General features: G+C 44.0%; 1 protein-coding gene across 6 annotated transcripts in view; it reads right to left on the bottom strand.

The window, feature by feature from the left end:
* Window positions 1–15750, bottom strand: part of baiap2b (BAR/IMD domain containing adaptor protein 2b) — a 111675-nt gene that overhangs the window by 71846 nt on the left and 24079 nt on the right. For 5 of the 6 annotated variants that reach the window (XM_039788596.1, XM_039788597.1, XM_039788600.1 and 2 more), the window contains exons 2-3: window positions 12009–12084; window positions 7000–7086 (exon numbers count right to left, since the gene is read on the bottom strand). In XM_039788596.1, the coding sequence (XP_039644530.1) occupies window positions 7000–7086; window positions 12009–12084 (163 nt within the window). The remainder of the gene's footprint in view (window positions 1–6999; window positions 7087–12008; window positions 12085–15750) is intronic. The other variant, XM_039788598.1, reaches the window with a different exon arrangement.

Genomic DNA, 15750 nt, shown 5'->3' with positions numbered 1-15750 from the left:
GTATTAAAAAAAAAAAAAACGTGCCTATCACGTGTAGGCAGCTATACAGTTAATCCTAAGGATTCACTGTGCCACATGTATGTATAGGTCCCATGGCATGAAAATTTGACTTTATGAGGTTTTTTAACATTAAGATGAGTCCCCCCAGCCTGCCTATGGTCCCCCAGTGGCTAGAAATGGTGATAGGTGTAAACCGAGCCCTGGGTATCCTGCTCTGCCTTTGAGAAAATGAAAGCTCAGATGGGCCGATCTGGAACCCACCCATAAGAGAGAGAGAGACATCATGGCTTTCAAACAAGCAAAGTGGCAGTTAGTCAAGGCCACAACCCCACCCTCCACCTTGCCCCCCCCCCTCTCTCCTCCTCAATAACTACAGACACAGAAATGGCACATCCTAAGGAAAGCTCATTGTGGGACTGGCTCTAGTGGCTGTAATTCTGCACCAAGGCTGAATTTCAGGAAAGAGACTTCAGATACAGTATTAGGGGACCACTAAGGTCTATATAAAAGAGACTTCAGATACAGTATTAGGGGACCACTAAGGTCTATATAAAAGAGACTTCAGATACAGTATTAGGGGACCACTAAGGTCTATATAAAAGAGACTTCAGATACAGTATTAGGGGACCACTAAGGCCTATATAAAAGAGACTTCAGATACAGTATTAGGGGACCACTAAGGTCTATATAAAAGACTTCAGATACAGTATTAGGGGACCACTAAGGTCTATATAAAAGAGACTTCAGATACAGTATTAGGGGACCACTAAGGTCTATATAAAAGAGACTTCAGATACAGTATTAGGGGACCACTAAGGCCTATATAAAAGAGACTTCAGATACAGTATTAGGGGACCACTAAGGTCTATATAAAAGACTTCAGATACAGTATTAGGGGACCACTAAGGTCTATATAAAAGAGACTTCAGATACAGTATTAGGGGACCACTAAGGCCTATATAAAAGACTTCAGATACAGTATTAGGGGACCACTAAGGTCTATATAAAAGAGACTTCAGATACAGTATTAGGGGACCTTTAAAACATGGTTTATTAAATCATGCCAACAATTATTAGGCTATTTTAATAGCTTAGGGTTCTATGCAAAAAATATATGTATAAAGGCTTTAAGCCGCACTTCAATACGCAACTTAATTTTATACAATATATGTAGTAGGGGGTCCCTGCTCCGTCTCTCTTTCAGTTAAGGGGTCCTTGGCTTTAAATCACGTTGAAGACCCCTGCTCTAAGGAGCTAAGGATGAAAAACAACAGCTGGGAGACCTGAGGATGTGACAGGTGGAGCTACATGACTGTGTATAAACTGTATAACATGCAGGTTAACATCTAGAATCTACTGATATGATATTAGTTACATTGACAGATTTTATAAAGCAAAGCCAAAATCGATGTTTTTCTTCAGGTTTGAGTGCCAGAGCGCAGACCTGAGCGAATTCCTCTGCTCAAATTTGCATCTGAATAGCGGAGACCTTATATGGTCAGAGAGGGGAACCGGAACTGCAGGAGCTTCCTTTTTTTTTTTTTTCTTCGTTACCCCTCACAACCATGTCCATATTTAGTATACGGAAGAAAGACGACGGTGTTTTCAGCCGTACTGACATCACCGACGAGACATTTTTGGGCTGCGGATAAAGCATTGTACTCCGTGTCTCTCCTCCTCCTCCTCCTCCTCCTCCTCCTACTCCTTCGAAGGCACTCCAGTCGAGGCGTTTTGCTTCTTCTATTTTTAGAAACGTGTGCAAGAGTCGGCGTGTTCTCCCCGGGCTGCCTGGGCTCCCACATCAATGCGGGGGCGTTCGCAGACACGGGAGAACGCAGTAGTGAAAGAGGAGAGGATGAGTGGGATGACACTCCACACACACTGCAGAGGATCTCGTCTCTCATCCACGCACCGAGTCATGCAGCAGAGCAGTTGGTCAGAACTCTGACAGCATCGTGTAAATTAAGAACGACTGAATGAAACGCGGCAGGGCATCATTTCCCCTTCCTGTGCCGAGCTGTCAGGGCTGTGCTCTCCATGAACAAGTGTCACCCACGAGGAGATGGCAGTCAGTTTATTTTAGGCTACACAAGTGGATAATAATCATGCAATGTTCATTTATGTCCTAGTAACTCAGTTTGAGCACCGCCTGCTCTGGCATGTGAGGGTGTACAGTATACATTATGTGTGTGTGTGTGTGTGTGTGTGTGTGTGTGTGTGTGTGTGTGTGTGTGTGTGTGTGTGTGTGTGTGTGTGTGTGTGTGTGTGTGTGTGTGCAGCTGAAATCTACCATTAAACTGCTCCTCTGCCTCTGCTGCCGTCTCTAAAGTGACTCCCTGGAACAGCAGAGTGTTCCAGTGGAAAATTACACGCTACGATCACACGAGCTGGAAGATTTTCCAGAGTGCAGCGATGAACATCTGAGTTTAATAACCTTTATTTGCGGTTTGCCTCATTCAGATAATTGCGTTACTGAGAACAGTTTCGGGAACTTAGCGTAAATGGAACTGAACTGTGACTTTGTTGTGTAAAATGCATTTAGAGCTGGGGTCTTCAACGTTTTTAAGCCAAGGATCCCTTAACTGAAAGCGAGACCGATCAGGGACCCCCTACTACATATATTGTATAAAATGAAGTTGCATATTAAACTGGGCCTACAATAACGTGTGGCCGGTCTAAAGCCTTTATACATAACTTTTCAGTGCATAGAATACTAAACTTCTAAAATAGCCTAATAATTGCTGGCGTGGTTTGATAAATCATGTTTTTATTTTAAAACATACATGTTGCACAGTGAATCTTTAGGATGAACTGTATCAGTGGCTGGCTACCTTAGTGACTACCTTACCTATAGGCCAGTATGCAGTGGGGATTTATATTTGCTAATTATATGTTGGATTCATGTTAAGAATTTTAAATTTTTATGAAAGAACGTTTAAAAATTGACAATAATTTGGTGGCCCTCCCCTGCATTGACTCTGAGGACCCCCCAAAGGGTCCGCGGACCCCCTGTTGAAGATTCCTGATTTAGAGTGTACTTTTCAGGGGTCTAGTTTGGAACCATTGAGCTTTCATTTATACATCAACAACTATCCACACTTCAGTCAATGTACTGCCTAGTCTTTACAATAAGTGGAGCTCTTACGTGTGGCATTTTTAATGTGTCCAGTTGTGATCCTTGTGTTCCATAGGGCTGGGCGATATGACAATATCTATAACGTCAAGACAACGTCACAAAATGTCTTGTGTATGTTTTTCTAGGGCGTTTCTATTGGGATGTCGAGAAACCAGCGTCCGAACTGCGTTAACAGCAATATTTACGTTATTTGCACAATGCTTTACGTTCTGATGCTCGCGTGTTGTGTTCATTTGTGTTCAACGTTCTTAATAAAATGAGAAAATCCTTATTATTTGTTGAGTATTTCATTCACACAGGAGTATAAAAAAATGTGGCTTTACCATGTGGTTATTTCATATACTTTACTCATTGAGTTATATTGTTATATATATATATCCTTATTGAGATATGAAATGACCTATATCGAGACAGAAGGTCACCCAGCCCTATACCCAACAGTCACCTAAAGCATGGACCTCGAACTCGAAGAAAAACCTGTGTAAACCAGCACATATTTGACTGGTAGATGTAAGAATACAGGAAGATATGGAATATATAGGAATAATAAGAATCTGAATCAATATAATCTAAATAATGCCAAACCAGAGACGGTTTAGAACTGAGATGCCCCAACTCAGAGTAGTTTCCTGTATCTGTGTCACGTGGGCCAACCCTACAATATTGATTTTGAAGAATTTGGACAGAAATGTTGTGATATTTGTTTTCTCCATATCGCCCAGCCCTAATCCAAATTCACACTTAATGATGTTATCCATTAAGTCTGGATATTATCAGTGATGCCAACAAAGTTCATTAATCAAACAGCCCAGTGATTCTCCGCCCTAAAGTGCATGATGTTGGTCACTTTCTCCATCAAGCTCAATTTCTCAAACCCAACTCTCCGTCATCTCCTTATTTCGCCCCGTCACACGCAGTTCCACATCCCCTGTTCATGTGCTAATGCCATTAGCTGCTGTTTCTCTTAACGCTCTGATTAATGACATTGTTTCAGCGAGTACAGTCAGAGTGAATTCGGGCAGCAAGGCTCTGCCGCCTCAGATAGATCAAGCAGCCCGGCCGGCCCCGTTAATTCGCCACCGATGCGCCCGGACATTTCCCCCTCAACAAAACCCAATTAAATGCACAAGTTGGCCGATTTTACAAATCTGCCTTCAGTCCTCATCAATTATGAAGTGCGAGGTAAAGCCCTGGGTGAGTGATTATCCCAGACTAACACCCACCCCCACCGCACACACCCCCACCCATCTGTGGCTCTGTGGTCTTAGCTCTGGTCACAGTTAAGAGACTGTGCCGGCTGAGGAAATGAACAGACACACACACACACACACACACACACACACACACACACACACACACACACACACACACACACACACACACACACACACACACACACACACACACACACACACACACACACACACACACACACACACACACACACACACACACACATACACACACACACACACACACACACACACACACACACACACCCCCAACCAAATGCACAATCCTTGTTATCTGCTAATAATAAGCTAGCAGGCTTATGATTTCCTTTCACTGTACTGTATGCAACAACAATGGTGCTCAATGTTTCCCCTGACCTCTTTCAGAGAAAAAAAATAAGCCGAGAAATCCTGACTTTTAGCAAACCGCCATCATTAAAACAGACCAACGAATGAGAATATTAAATGTGCAGTTTTCTGCTGATATTTTCTTTCAGCTAACACAAAAAAATCTTTCGCGATATGTCGCAGCCTTTCGCGATGCGTTTATTGCGCCAGTTGCTATTGCAATGACGATAAAAAAATATATATATTTATATTGTGCAGCCCTCCATTATATCCAAACTGAAGTTACAATTAAATAATCCTCCTAAAACTAAGCTTTTCACTCTTTGCATGTTGCCAGGTAATTAATTTAAGTTAATTTACTGAAGCCGTGAGGCTCAACACAAGTGGTGGAACATGCTAGAGCATCCACCAAGCGATAAGCGTCTTCAGAGCCATTCCCACTTCGGTCTGCACAGACCACAGCTGCCCTGAGCCGATTTGTGGGGACGGCATCAATCCATTCTGCTCAGCCTAGTCTGTCATTTCACTGGAGGCGGAGGGAGGTTCTGCTGAGTTAGAAGGGCTGCTGAGTCATGGTTAGGCTGCCAGCAAAAAAACAGAAATCCAAAAAGGAACACAAAACAGGCAACTCTAACAAGCACGCAGACAAAAGACTACAAAAATCACAGCTGTGTAAGACACAAAGCAGGAAATGCACAACAAGCTGATGGAAACGGGGATGTACAGATGGATGATGGGATATCCTGTTGAGAAGTTTGCACACCAAGTCAAACTCTTTTTTTTTTTTTTTATTGAGTCATTGTGATGCCAAAAAAAAAAAATCTTGTACGCTTTTATATAATTACATATAGATTTTATTTAAAAAAAAAAAAAAAAAACACAAAGTGGTATTTACTTTCTACCATTTTAGTTGACAGACGAAAATAACGGCTCGTGCTATGCCAAGGCCTTTACTTCTACTCTGAGGTGAGTTTTAATAATTGAACATTTAGATGAGTCATAGGCTTGTATGTACAATAAAGCTGCAAGATTACTGCAGGAAGTCCAGTCGATGAAACTTCCTCGATCTTAAAGTGGTCGCGACCGCATCGCTGTATGAATTATGGAGTTGAAGCTGAATGGAGGGGTAGCGATGAGCTTTTTCACTACTCAAAATGATTGCGTGCACACAAGCTCAGGTGAGTATTTATTTCAAAGAGACGCAGGGAGGGAGACGGAAATGATGAGGCTCGAGAAGAAGCGCGAGGGAGCACCCGAGAAAAAAAAAAAAAAAAAAGTCTCCTCATGAATAATGAATCCAGCTTTTATATCCTCCTCGCTGGCCTCGGATATCAGTGTTAAACCATCCCCTCACCATCCCTCCCTCCTTCCTTCCTTCCTTGCCTCCTTCCTCTCCCATGCTGTTTCAGTCTACGCCTGGTATCTTAAGTCCCATTAAGGGTGAGAAAAAAAAAACTGAGGTCCAGAGCTAACGCAGACTTGTCACACTCCCCCGGCGTGTGACTGGGTCTACAACTGTGACACAACTTTTGCACAGAGCGCGACAGTGATATGCAGGCCTGTCTTGCTTCATTCAGATGTTCCTACCGGTGTATCTTGATAGAAATGGGCGTTTCATTCTCGTCAGTGCAAATGATCACTATAGTTCAGTCCATAATGAGCAGAACCAGGGCTGATCCAACTGAAACCAGACAACCACTGCGTGAAAGCTGAGCCGGCGATCGTTCCTCACATGCTGCTGGAAGCAGCAGTCAAACAGCACCGTATGTATAAAAGGAGCGCCAACCAACCCCGCCACGTGTGCTGTCGTGAATATCAAATGCCAGACAAATTTGTGAATTCATTAATTGCTCACAGCGGTGCCGTGTAAAAACAACTGGAGAGTCTTTATCTTTCCTGAATGTGAGGGAAACAAGAGATTATCCAAATGGGCATGCTGTGAAAAACATGCAGAATTAATTATCTGGTCTGATTATATGAATTGTGGGTAATAATGCATCAAATAAGCTCCAAATTGCAGTCAAATGCAGACAAACGCTCCGTTTTAACAGAGCATTTAAGCAGTGAGTTACTGTTACTGTGCGCGTGTGTGTGTGTGTGTGTGTGTGTGTGTGTGTGTGTGTGTGTGTGTGTGTGTGTGTGTGTGTGTGTGTGTGTGTTTGTCCAGTTTCAGATTTGGTCATCAGCTGCTTCTGCTCAACAGCACGAGCCATCCCATTCACCATCTGCTTGTGCAAACCCCCCCCCCACCACCAGGGTGCTACAGCCACTACGAGGACTCACCAAGATCCTTAGAGCCTTGACTTTCGCTGGCCATCTCGCCCATCCGCACCAGAGCGTCGAAGTAGCCCTTTGCAGCATATGTGACACCTGGAAACATGGAAGCATTGGGGCATCAGATCAAGGGTGCGGAGTTGAAATGATCTTCTTCAGCTCTGCAACCCTCCCCCTACAAAGCCCACCCATCCCCAGAGAGGCAAGGCTGGGCATGGGAAATAAGAGCAACAGGCGGAAATGGAGACCAGGCAGGAAAAGAAAAAGCTCTATGGAGGCAACTACAGATACAGAGAGAAAGCTAGAGAGACTAATCCCAAGCACAACAACTACAGGTTCTCTTTAGCACAAATCTGTTGGAGTGAAGCCTTTACCTTTAACCATACTGGTATCTAGCCATGCACACAGTTAAGTTTAAGCTTTCTTTTGAAATGTGCCATCAACAAGGATTGTGTTTCGGTAGCCGCTTCCATTTCAGATCTGATTCCAGGTTGGTAGAACAGCTAAGCTGAGAGGCCAGTAAATCCCTCTTTTTTAAAAAGGTGCAGCAGGTAAGACTTATAAAACTAACTTTCTGTCATATTTACTGAAACTCACCCTATGTTCCAGTAGAACTACATAAGGCAGTTAATAAAAAAATAAAAAATATCCGGCTCCTCTGGCACCACCTACAGCCTGTCGTGCGATTTGCAAAAATCCACCGCTCCCTGTTCAGATGCACCAATCAGGGCCAGGGGGGCGGTCTGTCTAACTGCGTGTCGATCACTGCTCAGGCACGTGCATTTCATAGCGTCCTCCCCTCCCCCTTCACCGCGCACGAGCTGCAGATAAGTTTCCTCCCCTTCCCCCCCCATCTTCACACACTCTCTATCGTGCACAGCTCTCCCTTGTGGGGGGAGGGACTGAGCAGTTGTCAATGTTCAAGGTTTTTGGCTAAGTCCTGGATCTTCACAATCCTACCTCGGGCACCTTTAAGTGCAACGTACAAAACATTCAGGTAGGAGGCTGTCCGTTTTTAGCTGGCGCAGACCATAGCCATCGCCTGTTGAAATGATGTAGCTAGTAATTAGTGTTAACTGTGCATAACTTCCCTAAAAAAAAAAAGGCCATTGTCAATTTGACATGCTCTTTATTATCTGGCGAGGGAGTCCCCACTTTGCCAAAAAAAGCCTTCAGACGGAAAAAGAAACAAACCCTGCGTTCGTTAAAACGACGCAAGAGGCTGCGCTGGTGGAGTGAGACGACGGAACAGGATTCAGGAAGTCCACTTTGAGTTTAAAAAGGCTCATCAGAAGCCAGCTGAGCAGCTCTGAATACAGCAACGCAGCTTAACCTAGATACTGATACCCAGACCCCAGCAACCAGTTTCATTCGTGCTACTTGCAGCATTCAAAAATGACATTTCAGCAGATGAATCAAAAACTGGTAACACTTTACTTGAAGGTCTCTACATAAGAGTGACATGACACTGACAGTGTCATGTCACTCTTATGTAGAGACCTTCAAGTAAAGTGTAACCCAAATACTATCTACATGGCTAGATACCTCTATAGGTAAGCAGAAACATGTTTGGTTTTGTGATTTGGCTGGACTGAATCTTTCAAATCCTAAAACAGCACCATCTTAGCAATCATGCTTGAAAGTATGCTGACAAAAAAAATAAATAATCCACAGCAATAAGGTCAAAGCACTTTGCAATTCAAACACCGTATGTCCAGTATTCTTCTCTGCGGTGCATTGCCACACAAGCCAGGGACACCGGCTGAGACAGAACAGTGACTCAATAAAAAATACTGGGACGAGATGGCCTCAAGCAGCGGTGAACTGAAGCGGGCTCAGGGGGGGTTAGCCACACAGCGATGCGACAGCCACGAAGACATGAGGACGCGCTGTCCGGTCGGGAGATACGTATGGATGGAGGGCTGAGATCATCACAACGCCGTCAACGTCGACGGGCGTTTGTGCTGAGTGGAAAGTCACGCAGAGTTCCCAAGAGATGGGGAAACAAAATGACAACATATTTATACATCCACGTGGAACACAATGGCAATCTATTCTGAGTTCAGGCTCTCTTCTGGTTGTTTATGTCCACAGAGACGCCGAGCGCAGCCCACTGCTATGCAAGTTATTGTTCTGAAAAATGCTGCTGGAGTCTGTAAACATACTTAAAATCTTCTTCGATAGAGACCATTTTGAGAAGGCTTGTGAAATCACCTGGTCTGCTTTCACTTCTTTATCAAAAACCGTGAACTGAGATAAAAGTAGCAGTAAATCTCAACACAGCAGAGCAGTGCAACCCTTCCCGGATGAAAGTATGACAAAGAGACAATCCAAGGACCCTTTTTTTCGGGCTTTTCTCAAGCCCGACTTGTGTTAAGCTTAGGTGGGATATAAGAGTGCGAGAGATGAGATGGAGGGGAGGCTAATTGAATCGATGTCCAGGGAGAAATCAACCAAGGCGCAGGGGGGGGGGGCGGACAGGCGAGGCAGGAATTAGCTCGAGTAGATGCTTTGCTTGTCCGCCAGTTGAGAAATGACAGCGAAAGAGGAAGACGGGAAGGAAGAAAGGAAGAAGGAGAAGGAGGGTTCTGCCTGTGAAGAGGGTTAGAAGGAGTGATGTAGAGCTACGATGCAGAGCGGAGAGTGTGAAACACAAACGAAGAAGAAGTCTTTATCAGCTGAGATTCACATTAAATCAATGCAAATCAAATCCCCGCTCCCATTCCCTCCCAGAAAGCTTTGATTTGATGCTTCGCAGGTCACTTTTAGAGACTGTATTCGGGGGTGTGGTTAGGAAGTTAAGAGCTGCACCACACTGACAACATTACAGCTTACAAACACGCAGTTTAAAGACGTCACTTTAAGCTCTGGGAAATGATGATCTGGAAACTATAAAAACGGATAATATGAAGAAATAGTTGGCAGATTATCCGATAGTAAAATAGAATCATTTGTTGTCACTCTGACAGAAATATGCAATCTAGATAGGGCTGCAACTAAGGATTTTTTTCACTGTCGACTAATCGGTTGATTATTGTCTCGATTAAATGGAGTAGTTTGGTCTCTGAAATGTCAGAAAACGGTGAAAAACGTGGATCGTGTTTCCCAAAATAGCCCAAGATGACGTCCCCAAATGTCTCATTTTGTCCACAACTCAAAGATATTCAGTTTACTGTCACAGACGAGAGAAGAAACTACAACATATTCACATTTAACAAGCAGGAACTATATCGTTTTTTTCTCAGAAATAACTCAAATAGTTGGTTATTAATTCAAAAGTTGACAACTAATCGATTCATCTTTGCAGCTCTAAACCTAGATCTCTCGTGGCCCAATGTAATGCAGTTTAAACTAAGACTAGATGTCTTCTGACCTTTGAACTACCACATCAGTGCGTACTGAGCCCTCTCCTTTCACACACAGAGCCTTCCCCAGGTGAGATCTTCTCTCAGCCCCGGACACCTACAACGTTAGAATAAGATTTTCCAGCCTCGCGGCTCCCGACAGAGCTGCACTAATCTGTAATAACATTTTTTTAATAAAGACTGAATTCCGGCGGAGCACCACATCCCAAACCACACTACTCCCATCCAGTCCAATCAAGCCCCAATGCTTGAGACTCAAAACAAACAAAAACAGACCCAGTGAGCTTCAGTTCCCACTGTCCCCAGAGAAGCAAACCTGCCACCCCCGGTTCTACTTAGAGAAACCAGAGGCTGGGCTGGCCATCTTTCCAGCGACAATAGCTACTGGCCGGGTGCGCAGCCCTGCTCTGCGCCGCCCTACTCTGTGTGCCGCTGCCTGGCATTGATGAAGTGTAATCCCCACTCAGAGCTATTTTTAGCCTTCTCTATCAGATGGGGGAGTGAGGCCTCCTTCATGGGTCCCGCGGGCTGCGGAGTCTTCCCCGCATTTCGCCTCAAAGTGCACACAGCGTACCGGGCGCCGCCGCACCGTCACTGGAAATATGACACGGTCCCCCAATAACCTCCTCCCCTGCAGAGTGACATGAAAGAGCGCAGCGGAAGAGAGGTTCTCTTATCAACTGATAACCGGCTCGTCTTATCTGACGTAGCGTAATCTGGAAGCACGAAATATCTTCATCAACGGCGACTGGACCCTAATCAAAGTCCATGAAAGACTAACAGGCTGCAGGACATTCTTCAGGACAACGATGAGGGCTGGTTATTTCTACACATGTAACATTTTTTTTTTTTTTTTTTATTTTAAAGTCAGTTCCTCCTCATGTTTCTAAATATTTCTCTCTCAACCATTTCTTGCAGCCCCTTCTTTTTCTCTTTTTTTTACCCGTCTTGTCCTGGATACCGGCTCGCTCTCGTTTCCTTGGCCCCACGAGGGCCACCGTTATTCTCGCGACTCCTCCTGTTCCACTTCCCGTTGGCTTGTGCTCCACTTAGCTCCCCCCCCTCCCGCCCCCCAAGACATTTCCAGTGCTTTTGTTTTTAACCTTGAGACACTGCTGCATGAACACCTCAATATTTCGCGCACACACACGCACACACACGCGCAAAACACACCTGCTCAAGCCACATAAAGCAATGACAAAGGACGTACAGTGGAGGCGGACGTTTGATTAATGGACCAGTGGAGGGAGGAAGACGTGTGGACATGGACACCATCACAGAGGAACAATCGGACTTCAGAGTCTCATCTCTGATAAGCACATCTTTTAACATTTGAGAACACAATTTAGATATTCTATTCTATTCTATGACTGCCTCTGCAAGGAAGGGAGTGGGGGGAGGGCATTACTGCTGTCACTTTTGCAGACAGAGAGCAACAGACTAGCTTCTGTAGTTCAAAGACATCAGGTTTAAGGACTGTGGAGGGCTTGATGCAGCAGTCAACAACACGAGAAAACTACCGAACGTCTCTACTCAGGTAATATAAAACTCAGCCGAGGTCAGTCGGCCCTCTGCCTGGACTACTGGACAGACAGGAGGAATGAAGGGAGGACCAAGACGGAGAGAAAACCACAAATGGTGTGCTGTACTCACTGGTGAGCGCCTTCTCGTAGCTTTTTCCCATGGCTATGAAGTTCCGCAAGCAGGGGTTGAACTGCTCCATGATGGACTGGAAAGAAAAAAAAAGGGAAGAAGAACAACAGCACGTTTGGTTAGTCAAGTAGCAGGCAAGACTCGGATGCAAACGCTGGTGTGAGCTACAACGACGGCGCCCCACTCTTTACTGGGGCATGGACACACACACACACACACACACACACACACACACACACACACACACACACACACACACACACACACACACACACACACACACACACACACACACACACACACACACACACACACACACACACACACACACACACACACACACACACAGCCGTACACACAGCAGAGTCAGCTGAGCCAACCAGGAGGAAGAGGAGTGCAGCAGGGATTCATTTCAAGCTCATGGCGAGGACTGGAGGGATGAAATATACAGAGAAAGAATGAGAAAGAAAGAGAGAGAACAAGTCACTTTGAGGGTTTGTGTGCATATGTTGTGGTTGTGGTGTGTGTGTGTGTGTGTGTGTGTGTGTGTGTGTGTGTGTGTGTGTGTGTGTGTGTGTGTTTTTTTTGTGTGTGTGTGTGTGTGTGTGTGTGTGTGTTGTGTGTGTGTGTGTGTGTGTGTGTGTGTGTGTGTGTGTCCGTTTCCTCTCACCTCCCCTGCCGCCTTTATTAAAATAAAACCTGGTTTTGGCTGCCGACTCCCCTCAGCTCAGCAGCAGACCTGGACCCATCACTGGTTCCTTCTCCCTCACACTCCCTGAACTCTAGCACACTGTTCCTGCTAATTGCTTCTTCTTCTTTCTTTTTTTCTTTCCCCAAAAAGGGTCAGTTCACCCAAATTATAAATAAAACATTTTCTCACTTATCTCTGCTGGTGTCTCACCATGGTGCCATCCTATTTCAGAGGCAGATATCTCAAACCAGGACAAATAAAACCAAAACTGAAATCCACATTGGCTAGATCAAGCACTAAAAGACATCATTTGGCACCATAGCAACAGCCTGCTCAGGTCCGAACATGCTACAGAATTCTGCTGTAGGGAACTTGCAGATCAAGGTGAATACAATTTTTTTTTTTAAAACACGCAACGGCCCTCATTCACCAACCGTTCTAACTAAAAGCCTTCTTAAAACCTACCTATTTACTTTTTTTAATCAAAGAATCAGACATTAACCGATGTTTTATTTTTTTTTATGTCTTCTTTTAACCCTCGTGTTGTCTTCCTGTCGACCACGCGACTTTTTGTTCTTCTGGATCAAAATTTTAAATAATGGGCGACCTCCAGCTCACCCAATAGGAGCGAGAGTGTCCTCCCCTCTCTTTCACTCCACCCTTTCCTGTCTATCCACTGTCACTATCAAATATAAAAAAGGTAAAAACGCTGTTTTTTCTACACTTTTTGGGACGTTTTTTCTTCTTCTTTTCAACGTTCTCTTATAAAATTTAATTAAACCCCCAAATTCAATGAAAGTAGTGAACGGATCATTTATTTTAAGAGCATCGTAGGGAACCATCCACGTTATTTATTTTGACATTGTGTTTGAAAGAAACCCAAATTTCTGATATAGAAACTTTTTGTCAACAGGAGGGTTAAGTAACAGAATCTATACACACTCAAGACAAACACCTTTGAGTGCCGACATGTTTTTGCAAAATAATTGTACAAAAATAATGTATTTTTCTATAATTCTACAGTTTTACTATTCTACTATTTTGTATCATTTTTCAATGTTTAAAATTATTTTTTTATTATTTTTCAAGGGTCTTTAAAAATAACACTACACTTCACATACGTTATGTTAATTGGGAACCAGGCATTCCAAGAATTAGTGATCGATCAGGCTGTGATTCAGGAGGTAGAGTGGGTCCTCCTTTACCCACAAGGTTGGCGGTTAGATTCCCGGCTAGACACTGAACGCTAAGTGGCCCCGTTGGTAGGTCAGCGCCTTGCATGACAGCTGCGCCGACCATCAGTGAATGTGGGTGTAGATGGGTGAATTAGAGGCAAATGGTAAAGCGCTTTGTCCGGTATGAAAGGCGCTATATCGCTACCTCAGAATAATAAGGTTCTGTGTTCAGATCAGTTTTAAGATATTGAGGTTTTAAGTTTTAGCATTGCAAATAGCAAAACTGACAAACACAAGCACGTTTCTTTATAGCACCAGAGTTACATACACCATGAATGTAGTCTACATCTGAGGTACCAAAATTCTACATGAATTGGAAATTAGGGTTTTTGAAACCGGACAATCTGCAAAAACATAGAACATGTTGCAGCTGCAGTAAATATGCCATTACGCGAGTTGGTCTCGCATGCAGAAACAGGCCTACTTTGGGCCTATAAATGGTAAATGGACTGCATATTATCATATAGTCATATAATGCAGTCCATTTACCATTTACAGGCCCAAAGTAGGAAACCAACTCGCATAATGGCATATTTACTGCAGCTGCAACATGTTCTGGGACCATGTCGATCTACTTGCAGATTGAGACACTTTATGACAGATCGTTGGGCGTTCACTTCCTGCAGAAGTATACCTCCACTTCAGTTTTTCGTTTGGGCATTCTTGACGTAACACCGCCCTGCTGTCTCACGCCCTTTTATGTGGATTGGCGGGATGTTTACCTGCTAGTTAGGATCAACTGATGATGATGTGCTTTGCATTTACCAGGACTATGGGAATCACCATTATATGAACACAGGTGCGAAGAAGTCCAGCGTCCTGAGAACACAGCGTGAATCTGATTTAGACTTTTCTTAGGACCTTTCTCAAGGAACAAATTTAAGAGATTGGTGAATGAGGCCTATTGTTTTTGATCATTGTAATGGAAAATGTATAATCATGCTGATTTGTAACAAGAGAACATATGAACACTGATGTATTGAAAAGGTTATCCAGTGCAAAAGGGGAAACGGTTTCTTTGTGATAATGCGCCAGCACCTGCTAAAATAGACATCGCATTTACTGTGGCTTGACCTAAGGGCCATAGAGACGGCAAATGTTCAGAAATAGAAGCGGGAGGGCGACGAGACATACATCGCACCATGACAAGTGCATTCAGACGTTTCCTGCTCTTAAGGCTTCATACATTTGACCCTTTTAGCTGTTCCTGTTTCCTAGGTGTCAGACACCGTTGACCATTGGGTTTCCTATTCAAGTGTTCTTTGTTTTCTGTGTATAAAGGAGACCTGACTTTCTGAGTGCGGTGAAACCAGCGGTCCACTCTCGAGCAATAATACTTATGACTCTTCCACATTGCACTCTTGATGTTTTGTGAAAGTTGTGTTTCTGCTTGAAAGTAATAAAGCAAACAAAGGCAGTTTGATTTTCCTCATCTTCGTTATTGAAGACATCTTTACTCCGCTGCATGAACCTTCCACCACACCGTACCATGTCATTTCAAACTGGGTCATTCTGTGACAAGCGCAGCTCAGCCATCGATAAGAACGGACGCTTCTGTAGGTGTCAGCTACAACACTGGAAACATGTAAGGAAATATTTTACTGTAAAATGGAGAGAGAGAGAGAGAGAGAGAGAGAGAGAGAGAGAGAGAGAGAGAGAGAGAGAGAGAGAGACAGCTGCTAGTAGCCAAGGAGGACACGGAGGATTAAAAAGACATGATGGACTCTCCAGAAGAGGTCATTATCTTCACTCGAGACACAATCTTCTGAACATAGCCATACTGAGAAATCCAGAGAGAGTTGCGTGGAGCTGATGA

The sequence above is a fragment of the Perca fluviatilis genome, chromosome 21 (assembly GCF_010015445.1).
Source record: "Perca fluviatilis chromosome 21, GENO_Pfluv_1.0, whole genome shotgun sequence".
NCBI lineage: Eukaryota > Metazoa > Chordata > Actinopteri > Perciformes > Percidae > Perca > Perca fluviatilis.
This window is presented reverse-complemented; position numbering and strand designations above follow the sequence as displayed.